General features: G+C 53.7%; 1 protein-coding gene across 1 annotated transcript in view; it reads right to left on the bottom strand.

The window, feature by feature from the left end:
- The window catches only part of LOC147706657 (von Willebrand factor A domain-containing protein 7-like), a 239,692-nt gene that overhangs the window by 172,032 nt on the left and 50,946 nt on the right, over window positions 1-16,714 (bottom strand). The window contains exon 3 of the mRNA XM_086933162.1: window positions 2,945-3,217. Coding sequence (XP_086789288.1) covers window positions 2,945-3,217 — 273 coding nt within the window. The remainder of the gene's footprint in view (window positions 1-2,944; window positions 3,218-16,714) is intronic.

Raw genomic sequence — 16,714 nt, 5'->3', positions numbered from 1 at the left:
CAAGCAATGACACTGAGGCTGCCCCCACCAAGTAAGAGGGACTCTCAGCTGGGACACCAAGGAGGAACAGGGCTCCCCGGGCTGCTGCAGCAGCACCAGGGTCCCTGAGAAGCCCCACTCTGGGTTCCAGGTTCCCTGATCTGTGGGACTCCAAGTAAACAGACTCACATCTGGTGGACCCTGGTAAGGACTGGAGGTCGAGGACACCGCTCCACCGACCCCAGACACCAACAAGCTGTCGCCGTGAAAGTGCAGGGCAGGAGATGTGGAGATCACGGGGAGAGGGAGGGAAAGTGAAAGCGAGCCATGGGTGTGTTGTCCTGGAAAACACTGTTATGGCTCTGTGAAAATGGGGAGTGCAGACCGAACCAGAGTTAGCCGATCGCAGAGGGCGATTTGGCACATATTGGACCAGCAGATCCACTAAAATCAGCGGTCCTTGACGTGTCAAAATGTTATGGGCCACTGTTGGACAGGCCACGTGAAGGGCCGCTCCCCCTCTGCCCGACCAGGCCCGAGCCCGGCCCATCAAGTGTCACACACCACCACTTCACGTTTTCCGTCCCCTCCGGGACCCTTGCCTCTGAACATATCGACCTCGTGGGCCCGATCCACTACCGGCCCGCGCACCCAGCCTGGGCGCCATCTTGGACACTCCACCACGAGGCCGCGTGGCCCCCGATCGACCCCAACCCTGGGCCTGGCCAGGCCTCAGACATCCCGGCACCACCATCCACCCAGGAGGTGAGCGGACTACTTGGCAGGTCAATGGGAGGAAGAGGTGTCGATGGCTCTCCCCCGCCAGGTACCGCTCGCCCCCAACCTCCCCGGGCGCTGGCTCCACCCCCCTGCTGGGTGTCTGGACTCCTTCATCCCGGACCCCCCGACCTCCAAGTGCGAGGGTCCGGACATCAAAGGGCACCAGCCCTATAACTGGGGCAGCTCCAGAGCAGGAAGGCAGTTGTATCCTGGAGTCGAGAGACGCAGAGAAGAACTCATCCTTGACGGGCTATTGGCGCTGCCGTAGCTCTGCCTTGCGAACTATCGTCCTGCCTGCTGGCGCTGCCGCAACCTTCGTAAACCTTCATCGTCGTCGGGACCTGCTGGCGTGGCCGCGGACCGTTTGTAACCACCACCTTCATCGGGACCTGCTGGCTCCGCCGCGGACCGTCGCTTCCACATTTTGTTAAAAATGGCCTGCCTCTTCTGGTCCCAAACATGAGAATGTCTGTGTGCATGATTGTGTGTGACTCTCTTTACCTCCCTGTCGAGTGTGGAGCCGCACTCACATGCTGGGGGTGTTGTATGACTATGTATGTATGTAAGTGTTCAGGTGAGTGCATGCATGTCACCACATAACCACAGCGCTCCTCCCCATACTCTTTACTCACCTGCAGTGTGTGGAACAGCCCTCACAAGCCAGAGCATGCTGTATATGTGTGTGTGTGGGAATGAGTATGTGTGTGAAAGAACAGATGTCACCACGTGACCACAGCGCTCCTCCCCACACTCTTTAGTAACCTGCAGTGTGTGGCACAGCCCTCACACACTAGGAGGTGTTGTATGAGTGTGTGTGCCATGTGCAAGTGCACAAGAATGCACAAATGTTTCCACATATCCACAGCGCTCCTCCCCACTCTCTTCACTCACCTGCAGTGTGTGGAGCGGTCCTCACATGCCAGAAGGTGTTGTATGAGTGTGTGTGTGTGTGCATGCATGAGAATGCACAAATTTCACCATATAACCACAGCACTCCTCGCCACACTCTTTATGTAACTGCAGTGTGTGGAACAGCCCTCACATGCTCAGAGGTGATGTATGAGTGTAGATGTGTGTATGTGTGAATGCACAAATGTCAGCACATATCCACAGCGCTCCTCTCCACTCTCTTTACTCACCTACAGTGTGTGAAGCAGCCTTCACAAGTTAAAGTATACTGTAAGAGTGTGTGTTGTGTCTGTGTGTTTGTGAATGCACAGATGTCACCACATATCCACAGTGCTCCTCCCTACTCTCTTTACTCACCTGCAGTGTGCGGAGCAGCCCTCACATGCTCGGAGGTGTTGTATGAGTGTGTGTGTTTGCGAATGCACAGATGTCATCACATATCCGCAGTGCTCCTCCCCAGTCTCTTTTCTCACCTGCAATGTGCGGAGCAGCCCTCACATGCTCGGAGGTGTTGTATGAGAGTGTGTGTGTGAATGCACAGATGTCATCACATATCTGCAGCTCTTCTCCCTACTCTCTTTACTCACCTACAGTGTGTGGAGCAGCCCTCACAAGCTAGAGGATGCTGTTTAATAGTGTGTGTGTTTGTAAATGCATAGATGTCATCACATATCCACAGCGCTCCTCCCTACTCTCTTTACTCAACTGCAGTGTGTGTAGCAGCCCTCAAATGCTCGAAGGTGTTGTAAGAGTGTGTGTGAATGCACAGATGTCATCACATATCCAAAGTGCTCCTCACTACTCTTTTTACTCACTTGCAGTGTGTGGAACATCTCTCACATGATCGGAGGTTTGCATGAGTGTGTGTGTGTGAATGCAGATGTCATCACATATCCACAATGCTCCTTCCTACTCTCTTTACTAACCTGGAGTGTTTGGAGCAGCTCTCACATGCTCGGAGGTGTTGTATGAGTGTGTGTGTTTGTGAATGCACAGATGTCATCACATAACCACAGCGCGCCTTCCTACTCTCTTTACTCACCTGCAGTGTGTGGAGCAGCCCTCACATGCTCAGAGATGATGTATGAGTGTGTGTGTGTGTGAATTCACAGATGTCATCACATATCCGCAGCTCTCCTCCCTACTCTCTTTCCTCACCTGCAGTGTGTGGAGCAGCCCTCACATGCTCTGAGGTGTTTTATGAGTGTGTGTGTGTGTGTGAATTCACAGATGTCATCACATATCCGCAGCGCTCCTCCCCACTCTCTTTTCTCACCTGCAGTGTGTGGAGCAGCCCACCCAGGCTGGTCCTGGCCGCAGGGTACCTCTCCTTGATGATGTTGGAGATGACCTGTTTCTTCTTCTCCATTATGAGCATCTTTGCTTCTGTGAACTTGTCTGCGGCGCTGTGGCTCTTGGCGTCGTCCGGGAGGAGGAAGTCTACCTCGTTGTTACTGCGGATAATCTCATCCAGCGCCATCTTGAATCTCTTTGTGGAGACCGGGGCTCCATAGTACAGCTTGAATATTTCCTCTGCCACCAGGTCCCCCTAAAATGAAACAAATGTGTGTTTGAGTCAGAGGTGGTGTCTGGAATTCATGCAAACATTGTCTGGGCTTGTGACTTGTGTGAGCTCAGCCTTGGGCAGGTGTGCGCCTCTGGTACTCTCCAACATCTGCCTCACGCACTTCCATCAGTGACACCACCATGCACCCCCTGCAGACCCCTCAGTAATCTTCTGCCCCCTTAACCCCTCCTCCCCCGAATCATTAGATTCTGGCTATATTTCTAGGGTGGTGTACGGCTCTCCACTGAAATTGCTCCTACCCCCCCTCTGAGCGCTTCCACCCGCTTCCGCAACCCCCTACCTCCCACCCCCAAGATCGTACATGCCAATTTTGCAGTACTGAATGAACCCAGGAAAATTAAGATATTGAAAACATGGGGCGGGGGGTGGGGAGGGGCACTGAATTTCCACACTCTCAGTTAAAGCGGAGGAGAGTTTCGGCGGGAGACAGCTACAATAAAGCCATATTTGCCTTAAATATTTGGGCGTTTCCTTCCTGAATCGGGTCTGTTGGTGAGCACAAGGCCGGCTTTAGGGCGCTGCAGCCGGTGCCACTGCACAGGGCGCCATGCCCAGGAGCACTTGGAACTTGGATGTGTGCACCGTGCCCATCGCACCAAAGCTTGCCGTGGGCGTCATTGCAGAGGGCGTCAAGTCCACGACCCGGTGGAAATAAAAGAAGGACACGTTTTGCATCCACATGGATGACGTGGTATAACTGCGGGGGCGCCTGGCTGCCATGTACCCTCAGAACACCTGTGATGGGGCTGTCTGTGCCAATGCATGTTTGCTTCCGAAAGTTTGCTGTTGCTGCACAGAGCTGCACAATGCGGATTACTGAACTGTGCAGGCGTCCTGCAACCACAGGGGACAACCCTCTGAGCGCAACGGTGGGAATCGCATAAGCGATCTCTGTTACTGTTCAAAAATTGTGGGGCATATTACCAACAAGTAGCGATATTTATCGCTAAATAGGCTTAGCGACAATTATTTTATCGCTGAGCATAGCCGGAATTTATCGCTGAGATCACGTGCTATCAGCAACGTTTATCTCCAAAGCGATACATTTTTCGGTGATAGTGGCGAAATGCGTGAATATCGCTGAGAATACAGCGATATTCAAGCATTAGCGATGAAATGCTCTTAGCATGTTATCCACCTTCCATTGGATAACATGGCTAAGAACTGGTCTGAGCAGGCATTAGTTTTTGGAGATATTCGCGTTTAGTGCGAATATTTCCATTGCGACGCCTATGTTGGTAATAGGCGTTAGCGATGTTAGAGACTGCTTTCGGTCACTAACAGGTTGGGAATGCCCACTTTGCATGTCATTAGCGATAAATATCGCTGGCATGCAAAGATGGCCCCAAACCGCTCGCTATCGCCTACAAGCTGTCGCTAACTGCTGTTAGCGACAGCTTGCTAATAGGGCAATAGAATTATCGCCGCTTAGCGGCCGAAAACGGCCGTTAATGCGGCGATAATTCACTATCGCCACCCTTGATAATATGCCCCCAGATCCTCAATAATTTTACGATGCTACTTTTGTTGAAAATAAACTGTTTAATTCGTTTCATAAATCCATTAATTTGTACGTTGTGGCAAACGTTGTTTCCAAACATCGTATTTCAAATTCAAACTGATTTGAAAGAATATTCCCAATGCATGTCGTGCACTATACTGTGCACTTCCTCAGGGAAAATCTAAATAAAAACCAAAAGATTTGACTAAATGAGGGTCCACTCCCCGAGAATTCTAATAGCCATTTACATATTGTAAAGAAGTTATATTTATGTTATATGAGGTATTGTCTGCCAAATACCATCGCCAAGTACCATCGCCCCCCTTGCTACTGATCTCCTGAATACCTCTTTCACTACCGGCATTGTCCCCCCAAGCTGGAAACAGGCAAAAATCAGAGCCCTCCTTAAAAAACCAGGACTTGATCCCGCCGACCTGGCAAATTTCCGCCCTATTTCATTGTTACCTGGATTGGGCAAAATCGCAGAAAAGTGGGTGAATCGGCAGCTCTCCGGATTCTTGGAGAGTAATGACTTGCTGGGTAATTCCCAAACGGGATTTCGCCCCGGGCAGGGCACAGACACTGCCCTTATAGTGGTTGCTGAAGAGGCTAGGGGCATCTTAGATTCAGGGGGATCAGCAGCTCTGATCCTCCTGGATCTGAGCGCCGCGTTCGATACCGTAGACCACCCCACCCTTGTCCACCGTCTCTCCAAACTAGGCATTGTAGGGTCCGCCCTCAAGTGGCTGAAATCATTTCTCGACAACCGGTCCTTCAGGATCTGGGAGAACGGTACCACGTCGAAGCCCTTTCCTCTTCAATGTGGGGTTCCTCAGGGATCTTCCCTGAGCCCCACATTGTTCAATGTCTACATGGCTCCGTTGGAGGACTTAGTAGCCCCATTCGGGATTAAATCCATCAGCTATGCTGACGACACCCAACTTGTCGTCTCTCTGACTCAACAAGGGGGATGCTCGGACAATCTCTCGAGCTGCCTCTCGGCAATCTTCTCCTGGATGACTGACTCCAAGTTGAAACTTAATGGAGCCAAAACGGAGATTATGCTCCTAGGCCACCATTTTACATCTCTGCCTTCTGAGCTCTGGCCCCCCTGCATGGGTGATCTGCCACCAGCAAAGGAGAAAATCAAAAGCCTCGGGGTCTGGTTTGAACCCCAATTAACATTCAAGACCCACGCCCAGAAAGTCGCAGGCAGCTGTTTCGGCCTGTTGCGGTCAGTGCGGAAAGTGCTCCCCCTTCTGCCTTTCCAATCTAGGAAGCTCCTAATTCAAGGTCTTATACTATCAAGACTGGATTATGGTAATGCTCTCCTTCTGGCTGCACCCAAAAAGACAATTAACTCCTTGCAGCGGGTCCAGAACGCTGCAGCAAGAACGCTCATGGGGGCACCCAGAAGGGCCTCGGCCAAACCACTTTTGAGATCCCTGCACTGGCTCCCCATCCAGGAACGAATTGTATTTAAGACCCTGTGCATTACTCACAGGACATTGCAAGGCAAAGGCCCTCCTGCCCTAAGAAAGCTTATTAGCCCCTATAAACCGCCAAGGACCCTCCGCTCTGATGGGGAGAACCTGGTCTCCATCCCTAGAGTGAGAAAAGCTCGGACTGGAGGACGCCGGTTCTCCCTGAATGCAGCAAAACATTGGAACACCCTCCCTAGGGAAATCCGGATGGAATCCTCCTATCCCAAATTCAGAAAATCTCTCAAAACTTTTCTCTTTCCTATAGCAGAATAATCCTATTCCCCTCCTTCCCTCTCTAGAGCTTTTCTGTTTTTCAGTTAAGTTAGCGCTGGGACGCTCAAGGGCATCCATGCGCTTTATAAATCTAATTTCATTCATTTCATTTCATTTCATTTCATTTCATTTCATTTCATTCAATAGCATGCGTTAAGTAGGTGACTCTTGTACAAAGTGCGCATGCCTAATTAGGTTCTGCAAGTTTCGGTGATGAAAAAAAGGTGATATCAACCTCGGAAACAAGGTTGTCAGAAAATTGGCCACGTTCAGGTATGACCAATGTTTTGCTAAACGGTGCGATCAAAGTTAAAGTGAACAACGTGCACAAAAATGATCCACGGTTCGTAGTAAGCCAAGCGGTGCCGAAAGCTTAAAAACATATTTGTGTTAGCTGCCTTGACTCCACAAGACGGGGTCTTACCTCACATTCAGTTTTGCTATAGCTACGCATCTTAGTGATATACATCGCTAATGAGATGCAAAGTAGGCGTTCCCTAACTAAACGACATTAAAAATATCGCTATCTGTCCTTCGCTGTATTTACAAGCCAGCCCAGGACACCCATAGCGATATTAAAAGCTGCGCTAACTGCGATTATCACTGGTTATTAACGTCTGTATAAATCCTGACTAACCTATATTTGACATGGGAGTAACGTCTGTATAAATCCTGACTAACCTATATTTGACATGGGAGGTAGATTGAACGGCTAAATCCACTTATCCCTATCACTAGGGCTTCCTCTATCGCTGTAGGATTATCGCTCGATTCCCAGCGATAATCCTGCATTTCGCGGCTATCGCCAAATTTTACATCACCGTGGGGATAAAGCGTTGTAAATAACGCAATATCTCTGTGATCTAATCCGGAGATAGCCGGTGTTAAACTGAAGTGCTCTAAGCGCGCTCTGCGATATTTATCACAGTTCGTTGCTGATAGGCACCTATATTTCCTCAGCCTTTCATTATCCGAACGTTGCTAAAAAGGGTTTGTTTGGATAGAAATGCATTCTTATTCGAAAGCCAACCCCTCAAGTGTGGCACATTTTAAATCCTGGGTTTGTGATTCTCCAGACCAAACTATCTTAAAACATTCTGCCTTCGAGTACGGATGACGTGACCCCTGCAGCTTGTAATCCTGTTGTGTTACGTAATATTTCTTATACTCTGATTTACACATGTATGATTCTTTGTCTCTATAAGGTGTGTGTTATACAGCGCCCGGACACCCTACACTGGTATGAGAGGTGCTATAAAGCAAATACAATGTTTGTGAGAGAGGGGCGGTGCACAGGTTCACAGCACTGTTGTGGGGTGGTAGTGAGGGAATCCATGCGCAGGTAATGGGGTGGGGGTCGCACCGGGGTCCGCCGGCACCCGAGCCGACACGGGCAAGGAGGCAAGCTCCCGACTAGAGCTCGAGAAGCGAGCTTCAGCCCGGACAATTTTGATAACATTTATGGGTTCTGTATATTTCTGATTTTTTATTTGTCCAAAGGAGCCAGGGCACTTTGTAGTAGACGTATGTCTTTACATGGATAATTACTGAGGATTCAAAATTATCAAATTGGGGGAGATTCTCAAACATTTTTGCTCGGTTGGCGCTGAACAGCACAAAGAGTTTTTTTCCTGATTCACTTTCCAGTGCAAAACTTGTGTTGCGCTGTAAAGCACCCAAAAGTAATGCAAAGCCGCGCAGAGTATAGTTTTGCATTACCCAGCGCCAATGGGCGTTACATGGGTGGTACATGGGCGGTCCATGGGCGGTCCATGGGCGGTACATGGGCGGTACATGGACGGCGGTCCATGGGCGGTAAATGGGCGGTACATGGGCGGCGGTCCATGGGCGGTACATGGGCGGTCCATGGGCGGTACATGGGCGATCCATGGGCGGTACATGGGCGGTCCATGGGCGGTCCATGGGCGGTCCATGGGCGTTACATGGGCGGCGGTCCATGGGCGGTACATGGGCGGTCCATGGGTGGTACATGGGCGGTACATGGGCGGTACATGGGCGGTCCATGGGCGGTACATGGGCGGTCCATGGGCGGTACATGGGCGGTCCATGGGTGGTACATGGGTGGTACATGGGCGCTCCCTAAATCCTATCTACTAAAACTAGTGGACAGCGTATAGCACCACATACTAACACCACTAGAACGCAGGAGTTAAAAGGAGAAATGTTTTTATTCCTCCTTTCTTTTCTGACTTTGCATGTGTGCCGCTCTGTCCAGCCCACATACACGGTGGGAGCAGGTTAACGTTAGTCTAGGCGTGGTGATTTGTGCAGGAAGTGTGTCCTTCGTGTACCAAAACTATGCTGGACTCAGCACACCCTGGCACTGCGGCGCTCAGGGGTGAGCCTGGAGCACAGCAGCTGTGAGAGGCGCCGGTGCTCGCGAGAGGGGAGGAAAGAGACATTTCTATGTGAATAAGGCGCTCTCCTGCTCCCTCCACGTCACGCAACACAGCACAGCATTTTTGGATACTGCGCTGCATTGCGTGACATCTTTGAGAATATGGGCCACAGTTAGATAAGGGCAAGAATTACCAAATTGAACTTAATTACAGGAAATAATAAACACGCTGCAGCGATAGTACACACAGCAGCCGAAAGGGTGTTAGCACCAGAGGAGGTGGAGGCCGAGACGTTGCGGCCCGATGCGAGTGGACAGGTTTACTCCGGAGAGGATGCGCTTCAATGATTCAGCTAAGATATCATGAAGTTCTAGGCACTAGATTCGAAAATACGATCCATCCATAGGCTGCTGTTCTCTGGGGGCCAGTGCCGGGGCTCTCAGTAATCCTAGGGCCCCTCTGGATTACCAAACGCTCAGGGCCTTATTTTTGAGAATGACTCATCGATGCTTGAAGACAGCGATGCGTCACTTCTCAGTGCGCCCTCAAGCGACGTGATGGATGCGTCATATTTACTGTAGGACGCATCATGTCGCAAGGAATGACCGATACGTCAGTATTACTGAGGTAACTGTCGGCTCAAAACTGACGCATTGCTGGAGTTATGTCGGAAGCCTGACGCAACTCCAGCAATGCAGGGGGAGGGCTATGAATATAGTGCTGCGTCACCCTTACGCCTGCCATAAGGCAGCAATGGCGTCCTAGAAGTGGCGCAGTGAAACCTTGTGGATTTCAATGCGACCCTTCTACGAGGCCTGCTTACGTGGGAACGCCCCCCTACATACATCATACCTGACGCAGGTATAATATGGAGCAGGGCTTTACACCGTGGCGCACCTGTAAACAGGGCGCAACAGGGGGCATGTTTTGCACCACAGCTGCGTCGGAAAAAGTGACACAACGGTGGCTCAGAAGTGATGCAGGGGCTCACACATATCGGGCCCTATGCGAGGGGTGTGCAAACAATACTTTCCAGAGTCCATCCGCAGCTGGTTATAACAGGAAGCCAGGGAGAGGGGGAAGAAATACAGGAAAATGATGCAAGCATCTGTTACCCCCAAAGCCAGACCCGCTGCAGCATGTACAGGACCCTGTGAGGGGGTAGAGGGTCCCTGTGAGGGGGTAAAGGGTTCCTGTGAGGGGGTAGAGGGTGCCTGTGAGGGGGTAAGGGGTCCCTGTGAGGGGGTAAAGGGTCCCTGTGAGGGGGTAAAGGGGTCCCTGTGAGGGGGTAAAGGGTCCCTGTGAGGGGGTAAGGGGTCCCTGTGAGGGGGTAGAGGGTACCTGTGAGGGGGTAGAGGGTCCCTGTGAGGGGGTAGAGGGTCTCTGTGAGGGGGTAGAGGGTCCCTGTGAGGGGGTAGAGGGACCCTGTGAGGGGGTAAAGGGTCTCTGTGAGGGGGTAAGGGGTCCCTGTCAGGGGGTAGAGGGTACCTGTGAGGGGGTAGAGGGTCCCTGTGAGGGGGTATGGGGTCCCTGTGAGGGGGTAGAGGGTACCTGTGAGGGGGTAGAGGGTCCCTGTGAGGGGGTAAGGGGTCCCTGTCAGGGGGTAAAGGGTCCCTGTGAGGGGGTAAGGGGTCCCTGTCAGGGGGTAGAGGGTACCTGTGAGGGGGTAGAGGGTCCCTGTGAGGGGGTAGAGGGTCTCTGTGAGGGGGTAAGGGGTCCCTGTCAGGGGGTATGGGGTCCCTGTGAGGTGGTATGGGGTCCCTGTGAGGGGGTATGGGGTCCCTGTGAGGGGGTAGAGGGACCCTGTGAGGGGGTAAAGGGTCCCTGTGAGGGGGTAAGGGGTCCCTGTGAGGGGGTAGAGGGTCCCTGTCAGGGGGTAGAGGGTACCTGTGAGGGGGTAGAGGGTCCCTGTGAGGGGGTAAGGGGTCCCTGTGAGGGGGTAAAGGGTCCCTGTCAGGGGGTAGAGGGTCCCTGTGAGGGGGTAGAGGGTCCCTGTGAGGGGGTAAGGGGTCCCTGTGAGGGGGTAAGGGGTCCCTGTGAGGGGGTAAAGGGTCCCTGTGAGGGTGTAAAGGGTCCCTGTCAGGGGGTAGAGGGTCCCTGTGAGGGGGTAAAGGGTCTCTGTGAGGGGGTAAGGGGTCCCTGTCAGGGGGTAGAGGGTACCTGTGAGGGGGTAGAGGGTCCCTGTGAGGGGGTAAGGGGTCCCTGTGAGGGGGTAAAGGGTCCCTGTCAGGGGGTAGAGGGTCCCTGTGAGGGGGTAGAGGGTCCCTGTGAGGGGGTAAGGGGTCCCTGTGAGGGGGTATGGGGTCCCTGTGAGGGGGTAGAGGGACCCTGTGAGGGGGTAAAGGGTCTCTGTGAGGGGGTAAGGGGTCCCTGTCAGGGGGTAGAGGGTCCCTGTGAGGGGGTAGAGGGTCCCTGTGAGGGGGTATGGGGTCCCTGTCAGGGGGTATGGGGTCCCTGTGAGGGGGTAAAGGGTCCCTGTCAGGGGGTAGAGGGTCCCTGTGAGGGGGTAGAGGGTCCCTGTGAGGGGGTAAGGGGTCCCTGTGAGGGGGTAAGGGGTCCCTGTCAGGGGGTAAGGGGTCCCTGTGAGGGGGTAAGGGGTCCCTGTGAGGGGGTAGAGGGTACCTGTGAGGGGGTAGAGGGTCCCTGTGAGGGGGTAAGGGGTCCCTGTGAGGGGGTAAAGGGTCCCTGTGAGGGGGTAGAGGGTCCCTGTGAGGGGGTAAAGGGTCCCTGTGAGGGGGTAAAGGGTCCCTGTGAGGGGGTAAGGGGTCCCTGTGAGGGGGTAAGGGGTCCCTGTGCGGGGGTAAGGGGTCCCTGTGAGGGGGTAGAGGGTCCCTGTGAGGGGGTAGAGGGACCCTGTGAGGGGGTAAAGGGTCTCTGTGAGGGGGTAAGGGGTCCCTGTCAGGGGGTAGAGGGTACCTGTGAGGGGGTAGAGGGTCCCTGTGAGGGGTAAGGGGTCCCTGTGAGGGGGTAAGGGGTCCCTGTGAGGGGGTAAAGGGTCCCTGTGAGGGTGTAAAGGGTCCCTGTCAGGGGGTAGAGGGTCCCTGTGAGGGGGTAAAGGGTCTCTGTGAGGGGGTAAGGGGTCCCTGTCAGGGGGTAGAGGGTACCTGTGAGGGGGTAGAGGGTCCCTGTGAGGGGGTAAGGGGTCCCTGTGAGGGGGTAAAGGGTCCCTGTCAGGGGGTAGAGGGTCCCTGTGAGGGGGTAGAGGGTCCCTGTGAGGGGGTAAGGGGTCCCTGTGAGGGGGTATGGGGTCCCTGTGAGGGGGTAGAGGGACCCTGTGAGGGGGTAAAGGGTCTCTGTGAGGGGGTAAGGGGTCCCTGTCAGGGGGTAGAGGGTCCCTGTGAGGGGGTAGAGGGTCCCTGTGAGGGGGTATGGGGTCCCTGTGAGGGGGTATGGGGTCCCTGTGAGGGGGTAAAGGGTCCCTGTCAGGGGGTAGAGGGTCCCTGTGAGGGGGTAGAGGGTCCCTGTGAGGGGGTAAGGGGTCCCTGTGAGGGGGTAAGGGGTCCCTGTCAGGGGGTAAGGGGTCCCTGTGAGGGGGTAAGGGGTCCCTGTGAGGGGGTAGAGGGTACCTGTGAGGGGGTAGAGGGTCCCTGTGAGGGGGTAAGGGGTCCCTGTGAGGGGGTAAAGGGTCCCTGTGAGGGGGTAGAGGGTCCCTGTGAGGGGGTAAAGGGTCCCTGTGAGGGGGTAAAGGGTCCCTGTGAGGGGGTAAGGGGTCCCTGTGAGGGGGTAAGGGGTCCCTGTGCGGGGGTAAGGGGTCCCTGTGAGGGGGTAGAGGGTCCCTGTGAGGGGGTAGAGGGACCCTGTGAGGGGGTAAAGGGTCTCTGTGAGGGGGTAAGGGGTCCCTGTGAGGGGGTAGAGGGTCCCTGTGAGGGGGTAGAGGGTCCCTGTGAGGGGGTAAAGGGTCCCTGTGAGGGGGTAGAGGGTCCCTGTCAGGGGGTAGAGGGTACCTGTGAGGGGGTAGAGGGTCCCTGTGAGGGGGTAAGGGGTCCCTGTGAGGGGGTAAGGGGTCCCTGTCAGGGGGTAGAGGGTCCCTGTGAGGGGGTAGAGGGTCCCTGTGAGGGGGTAGAGGGTCCCTGTGAGGGGGTAAGGGGTCCCTGTGAGGGGGTAGAGGGTCCCTGTGAGGGGGTAGAGGGTCCCTGTGAGGGGGTAGAGGGTCCCTGTGAGGGGGTAAGGGGTCCCTGTGAGGGGGTAAGGGGTCCCTGTCAGGGGGTAGAGGGTCACCAGCGCCTGCCTGAGCAGTGCGCATAAACAATATCAGAACAGAGTAGAGAGTTAACACAAGTTTAAATGAGGCAGATTCAGAGATTGCTTCTTGCTGCCATCTGCTGGCCACACTGCGCTCGAGCATCATGCCGCTCTCATGCATTAGTCCCCTTGGACACTAGGGGGCATATTTATAAGGTCCTTTGCGTCTCTTTGCGAGGCCCGGCGTGGCTTCATACATTTCAAGTAATGTCCTGCTGCGCGGCGCGCTGCGTTGCCTTATCTGCGCCAGGGAGGCGTTTCCACGGGCGTTGCGTGGCGTTTCCACGGGCGTTGCGTGGCGTTTCCAGGGCGTTGCGCGGATGCTCCCGCATAACATCCATGGATTTGGACACATTCCAATAGTTACAAGAACAGGTGCGCCTGAGTTTGCCAAAAGGTGGCCTTACGTGGCTTTTTAAATTTCATTTTACATTTGCTTCTCACCCACTGCGTGGTGCAAGAGCGTCCCAAAGGCGCTGCGCTGCGACAATTCCTCACGATTGAGGCCCTGGGAGCCATTAGAGAGCCTGTTATTTACAGCGCCAAGAGGCGGCGCAGCTGTGGTGCATAGGGTTAGAGATACAAAGAACGTTTATTAGTAAATTGCCAACCTCACTTTCTGACAAGCTCCCGACACACACAACCGGTGCCCTCCCGACATCCCGACCCCTGTTTGTTGCCGCTCTCTAGACAGAATAACCCCCCCCCCCCCCCCACACACACACTTCCCCGGTGCACCGTAAGTAATATATTGTTACGTATCCGAACTGCCGGTTAAGAATCATCTCTTCTGCTAATACTCCAAAGAAATAAATCAAACACAGTTCACGTCATCTAAAGACCTAAGAAGTGAAACCTGAGATAAATGTTTGAAAACCACACCCATTTTCGGATAGGCAGCTAACATGCTTGCGACAGGGACCATTAAAGAGTGAGTCAATAACAGGCACGGTGCAGCTCAGTGAGTCAACGACAGGCACGGTGCAGCACAGTGAGTCAACAGCAGGCACAGTGCAGCACAGTGAGTCAATAAGGCACGGTGCAGTACAGTGAATCAATAACAGGCACGGTGCAGCGCAGTGAGTCAATAACAGGCGCAGTGCAGCGCAGTGAGTCAACAATAGGCACGGTGCAGCACAGTGAGTCAACAGACACGGTGCAATGCAGTGAGTCAACAACAGGCACGGTGCAGCGTAGTGAGTCAACAACAGGCACGGTGCAGCACAGTGTGTCAACAACTGGCACGGTGCGTCAACAACAGGCACGGTGCAGCGTAGTGAGTCAACAACAGGTATGGTGCAGTGCAGTGAGTCAACAACAGGCACGGTGCAGCGTAGTGAGTCAACAACAGGCACGGTGCAGCACAGTGCGTCAACAACAGGCACGGTGCAGCGCAGTGAGTCAACAACAGGCACGGTGCAACGCAGTGAGTCAACAACAGGCACGGTGCAGCGTAGTGAGTCAACAACAGGCACGGTGCAGCACAGTGTGTCAACAACAGGCACGGTGCAGCACAGTGCGACAACAACAGGGACGGTGCAGTGCTGTGAGTCAACAACAGGCACGGTGCAGCGCAGTGAGTCAACTACAGGCACGGTGCAGCAGAGTGAGTCATCAACAGGCACGATGCAGCGCAGTGAGTCAACAACAGGCACGGTGCAGCGCAGTGAGTCAACAACAGGCATGGCACAGCCCAAGCAGGCGATAGGTGGACTCTGACATCGGCCATCTTTAGCCGACGTTAAATGATTCACAAAGGTAAACATACACTTTTGTGTATCTTTACCACTTTTGTCATTCACAGAGGTAAAATTAGACAAAAAGTCTGACTTTTTCTAGGAGCAACTTACCTTTATGAATAACGATAATTTATAAAGTTATATTTTTGGTCTAAGTTTACCTTTGTGAGTACAGAAAAGTACTAAACGTGCACAAAGGGTGAACGTTTCCCTGTGTGAATCGGACCTTATATTCCTATTGTACATGTTTGAAATGTGTGAGCATTTACGCTGCTTTGGACTCGGGGTGCAAACTAGGAAGGCTTGGCTCCTGGAGCACCCCAATATTGAAGTCCCACTTCTGGACGGGATGTTCATGAACTTCTCGAAGGAGACTCAAGTTTGGAAAGGCGAGGGTTGGGTGGTGAGTTTGGGATTGGCAGGAGGCCCTTTGCATGTCCAGGGGCCCCAACCTGGGGTCAGTGGGACTTGGACGCATGTGGAGGCGCCTTCATCGCAGCCTCAAGAGCTCATTCTAAAGAATCCATAGGATGAAAGGCTCTACCTGTGCTGCAGGACGCACGGGGATATTTACAAGGGCATCGCGCCACCCGAGCCTCACTTTTCCTGACGCTTAACGACGTCTTGTAACTATGGCTCTCGTGGGCGCCGTTTCCGGCAGCAAAGGGGCGTACAGTGGGTGTCGCTGTGGGCGTTCCCATGCAACGCCCGTTGCTTTTGACACTGCCCCCTATTTACAAGGATCTGTAAAGCTGAAGCAGTGCCACGTTAGAGTGGCGCAACGAGGACACAAGTACTGTTATTCCTCCTTGTTTCTTCCTCCTTCTGTGGGTGCTGCGTTCTGCAGCGCCCACAGAAGGCGCAAGCCCCAATAATGAGTGTTTTTGTGCAGTAAGGTGTCCGTTCCCGCTCAAACACAATAATCCCTGCACACCGGCACCTGGGCACCATAGTGCATGGGTGCCGGCGCTGGTGCTAGGCAGCTGCTTTTGCACGGGCACAAGAGAAAACACAGGGGGCACCATATCCTTGTAAATGCGGAGCATTCCTTCTTTTTTTAAATGATGCAGCGCGGCACCATTTTGTTGTAAATATGCCCACGGTTCTGAAGCAGACATGATGGGAAACATCTGCCTCATGGGTTTGATCAAATCTGATCTTTTATTGCAGACTTTGGAAAGAAGGAAACATCCGTGGGCTGGGGTGGGGGGGGGGGGGTGTTCACTGTCTACCAGCCAAGCCATGGATGCCGCCTGGAGAGGATTCAGACAAAGCCCGAGCGAGGGACCCGAGAATGTGAGATGCTCACGGCTGAGCTCAGATGCTTTAGTTCTCTCACACCTTTTTGAACTTTATTTTTCAGTTTATACATCATAAACAATAACACACAACTGGCATCCATTCAGTGTACGTACGCAGATCGACAACCTCATTAGCGGCACTTACGACTACAGGCGGCATCAGGGAGGGAACGGACTCATGGGGAAGGGATACAATAGCATACAATGAAAGCATCGTGAGAAGGAACCAGGCATGGCGCTGATACAGGTGATGAGTATCACTGGGGTCCACCCCCCTGCTCCCCGTCAGACCCAAACCCAACGGGTTGTCCAACCCACTGCTCCCACTTTCAGTTGTGTCATGTGAGGAGAGCTCCTCCTCTGCCAGCCCCGACGCACACATAACGCGCCAGGCCATTAAATCGCCCTGCAGCTTCTCATCCCTCCGAGTGAGTTGCATGTGAGTTTCCTCGGCCATGGACCACTCCCGTACATCTCTGAGCCAAGTGGACACATCCGGGGCCCTCTGCCCATTCCAAGTTATCTCCACCCTGCGCCTGGCTAGCACCAACATTAATT

Source organism: Lissotriton vulgaris, chromosome 7, assembly GCF_964263255.1.
Source record: "Lissotriton vulgaris chromosome 7, aLisVul1.2, whole genome shotgun sequence".
Lineage (NCBI taxonomy): Eukaryota > Metazoa > Chordata > Amphibia > Caudata > Salamandridae > Lissotriton > Lissotriton vulgaris.
This window is presented reverse-complemented; position numbering and strand designations above follow the sequence as displayed.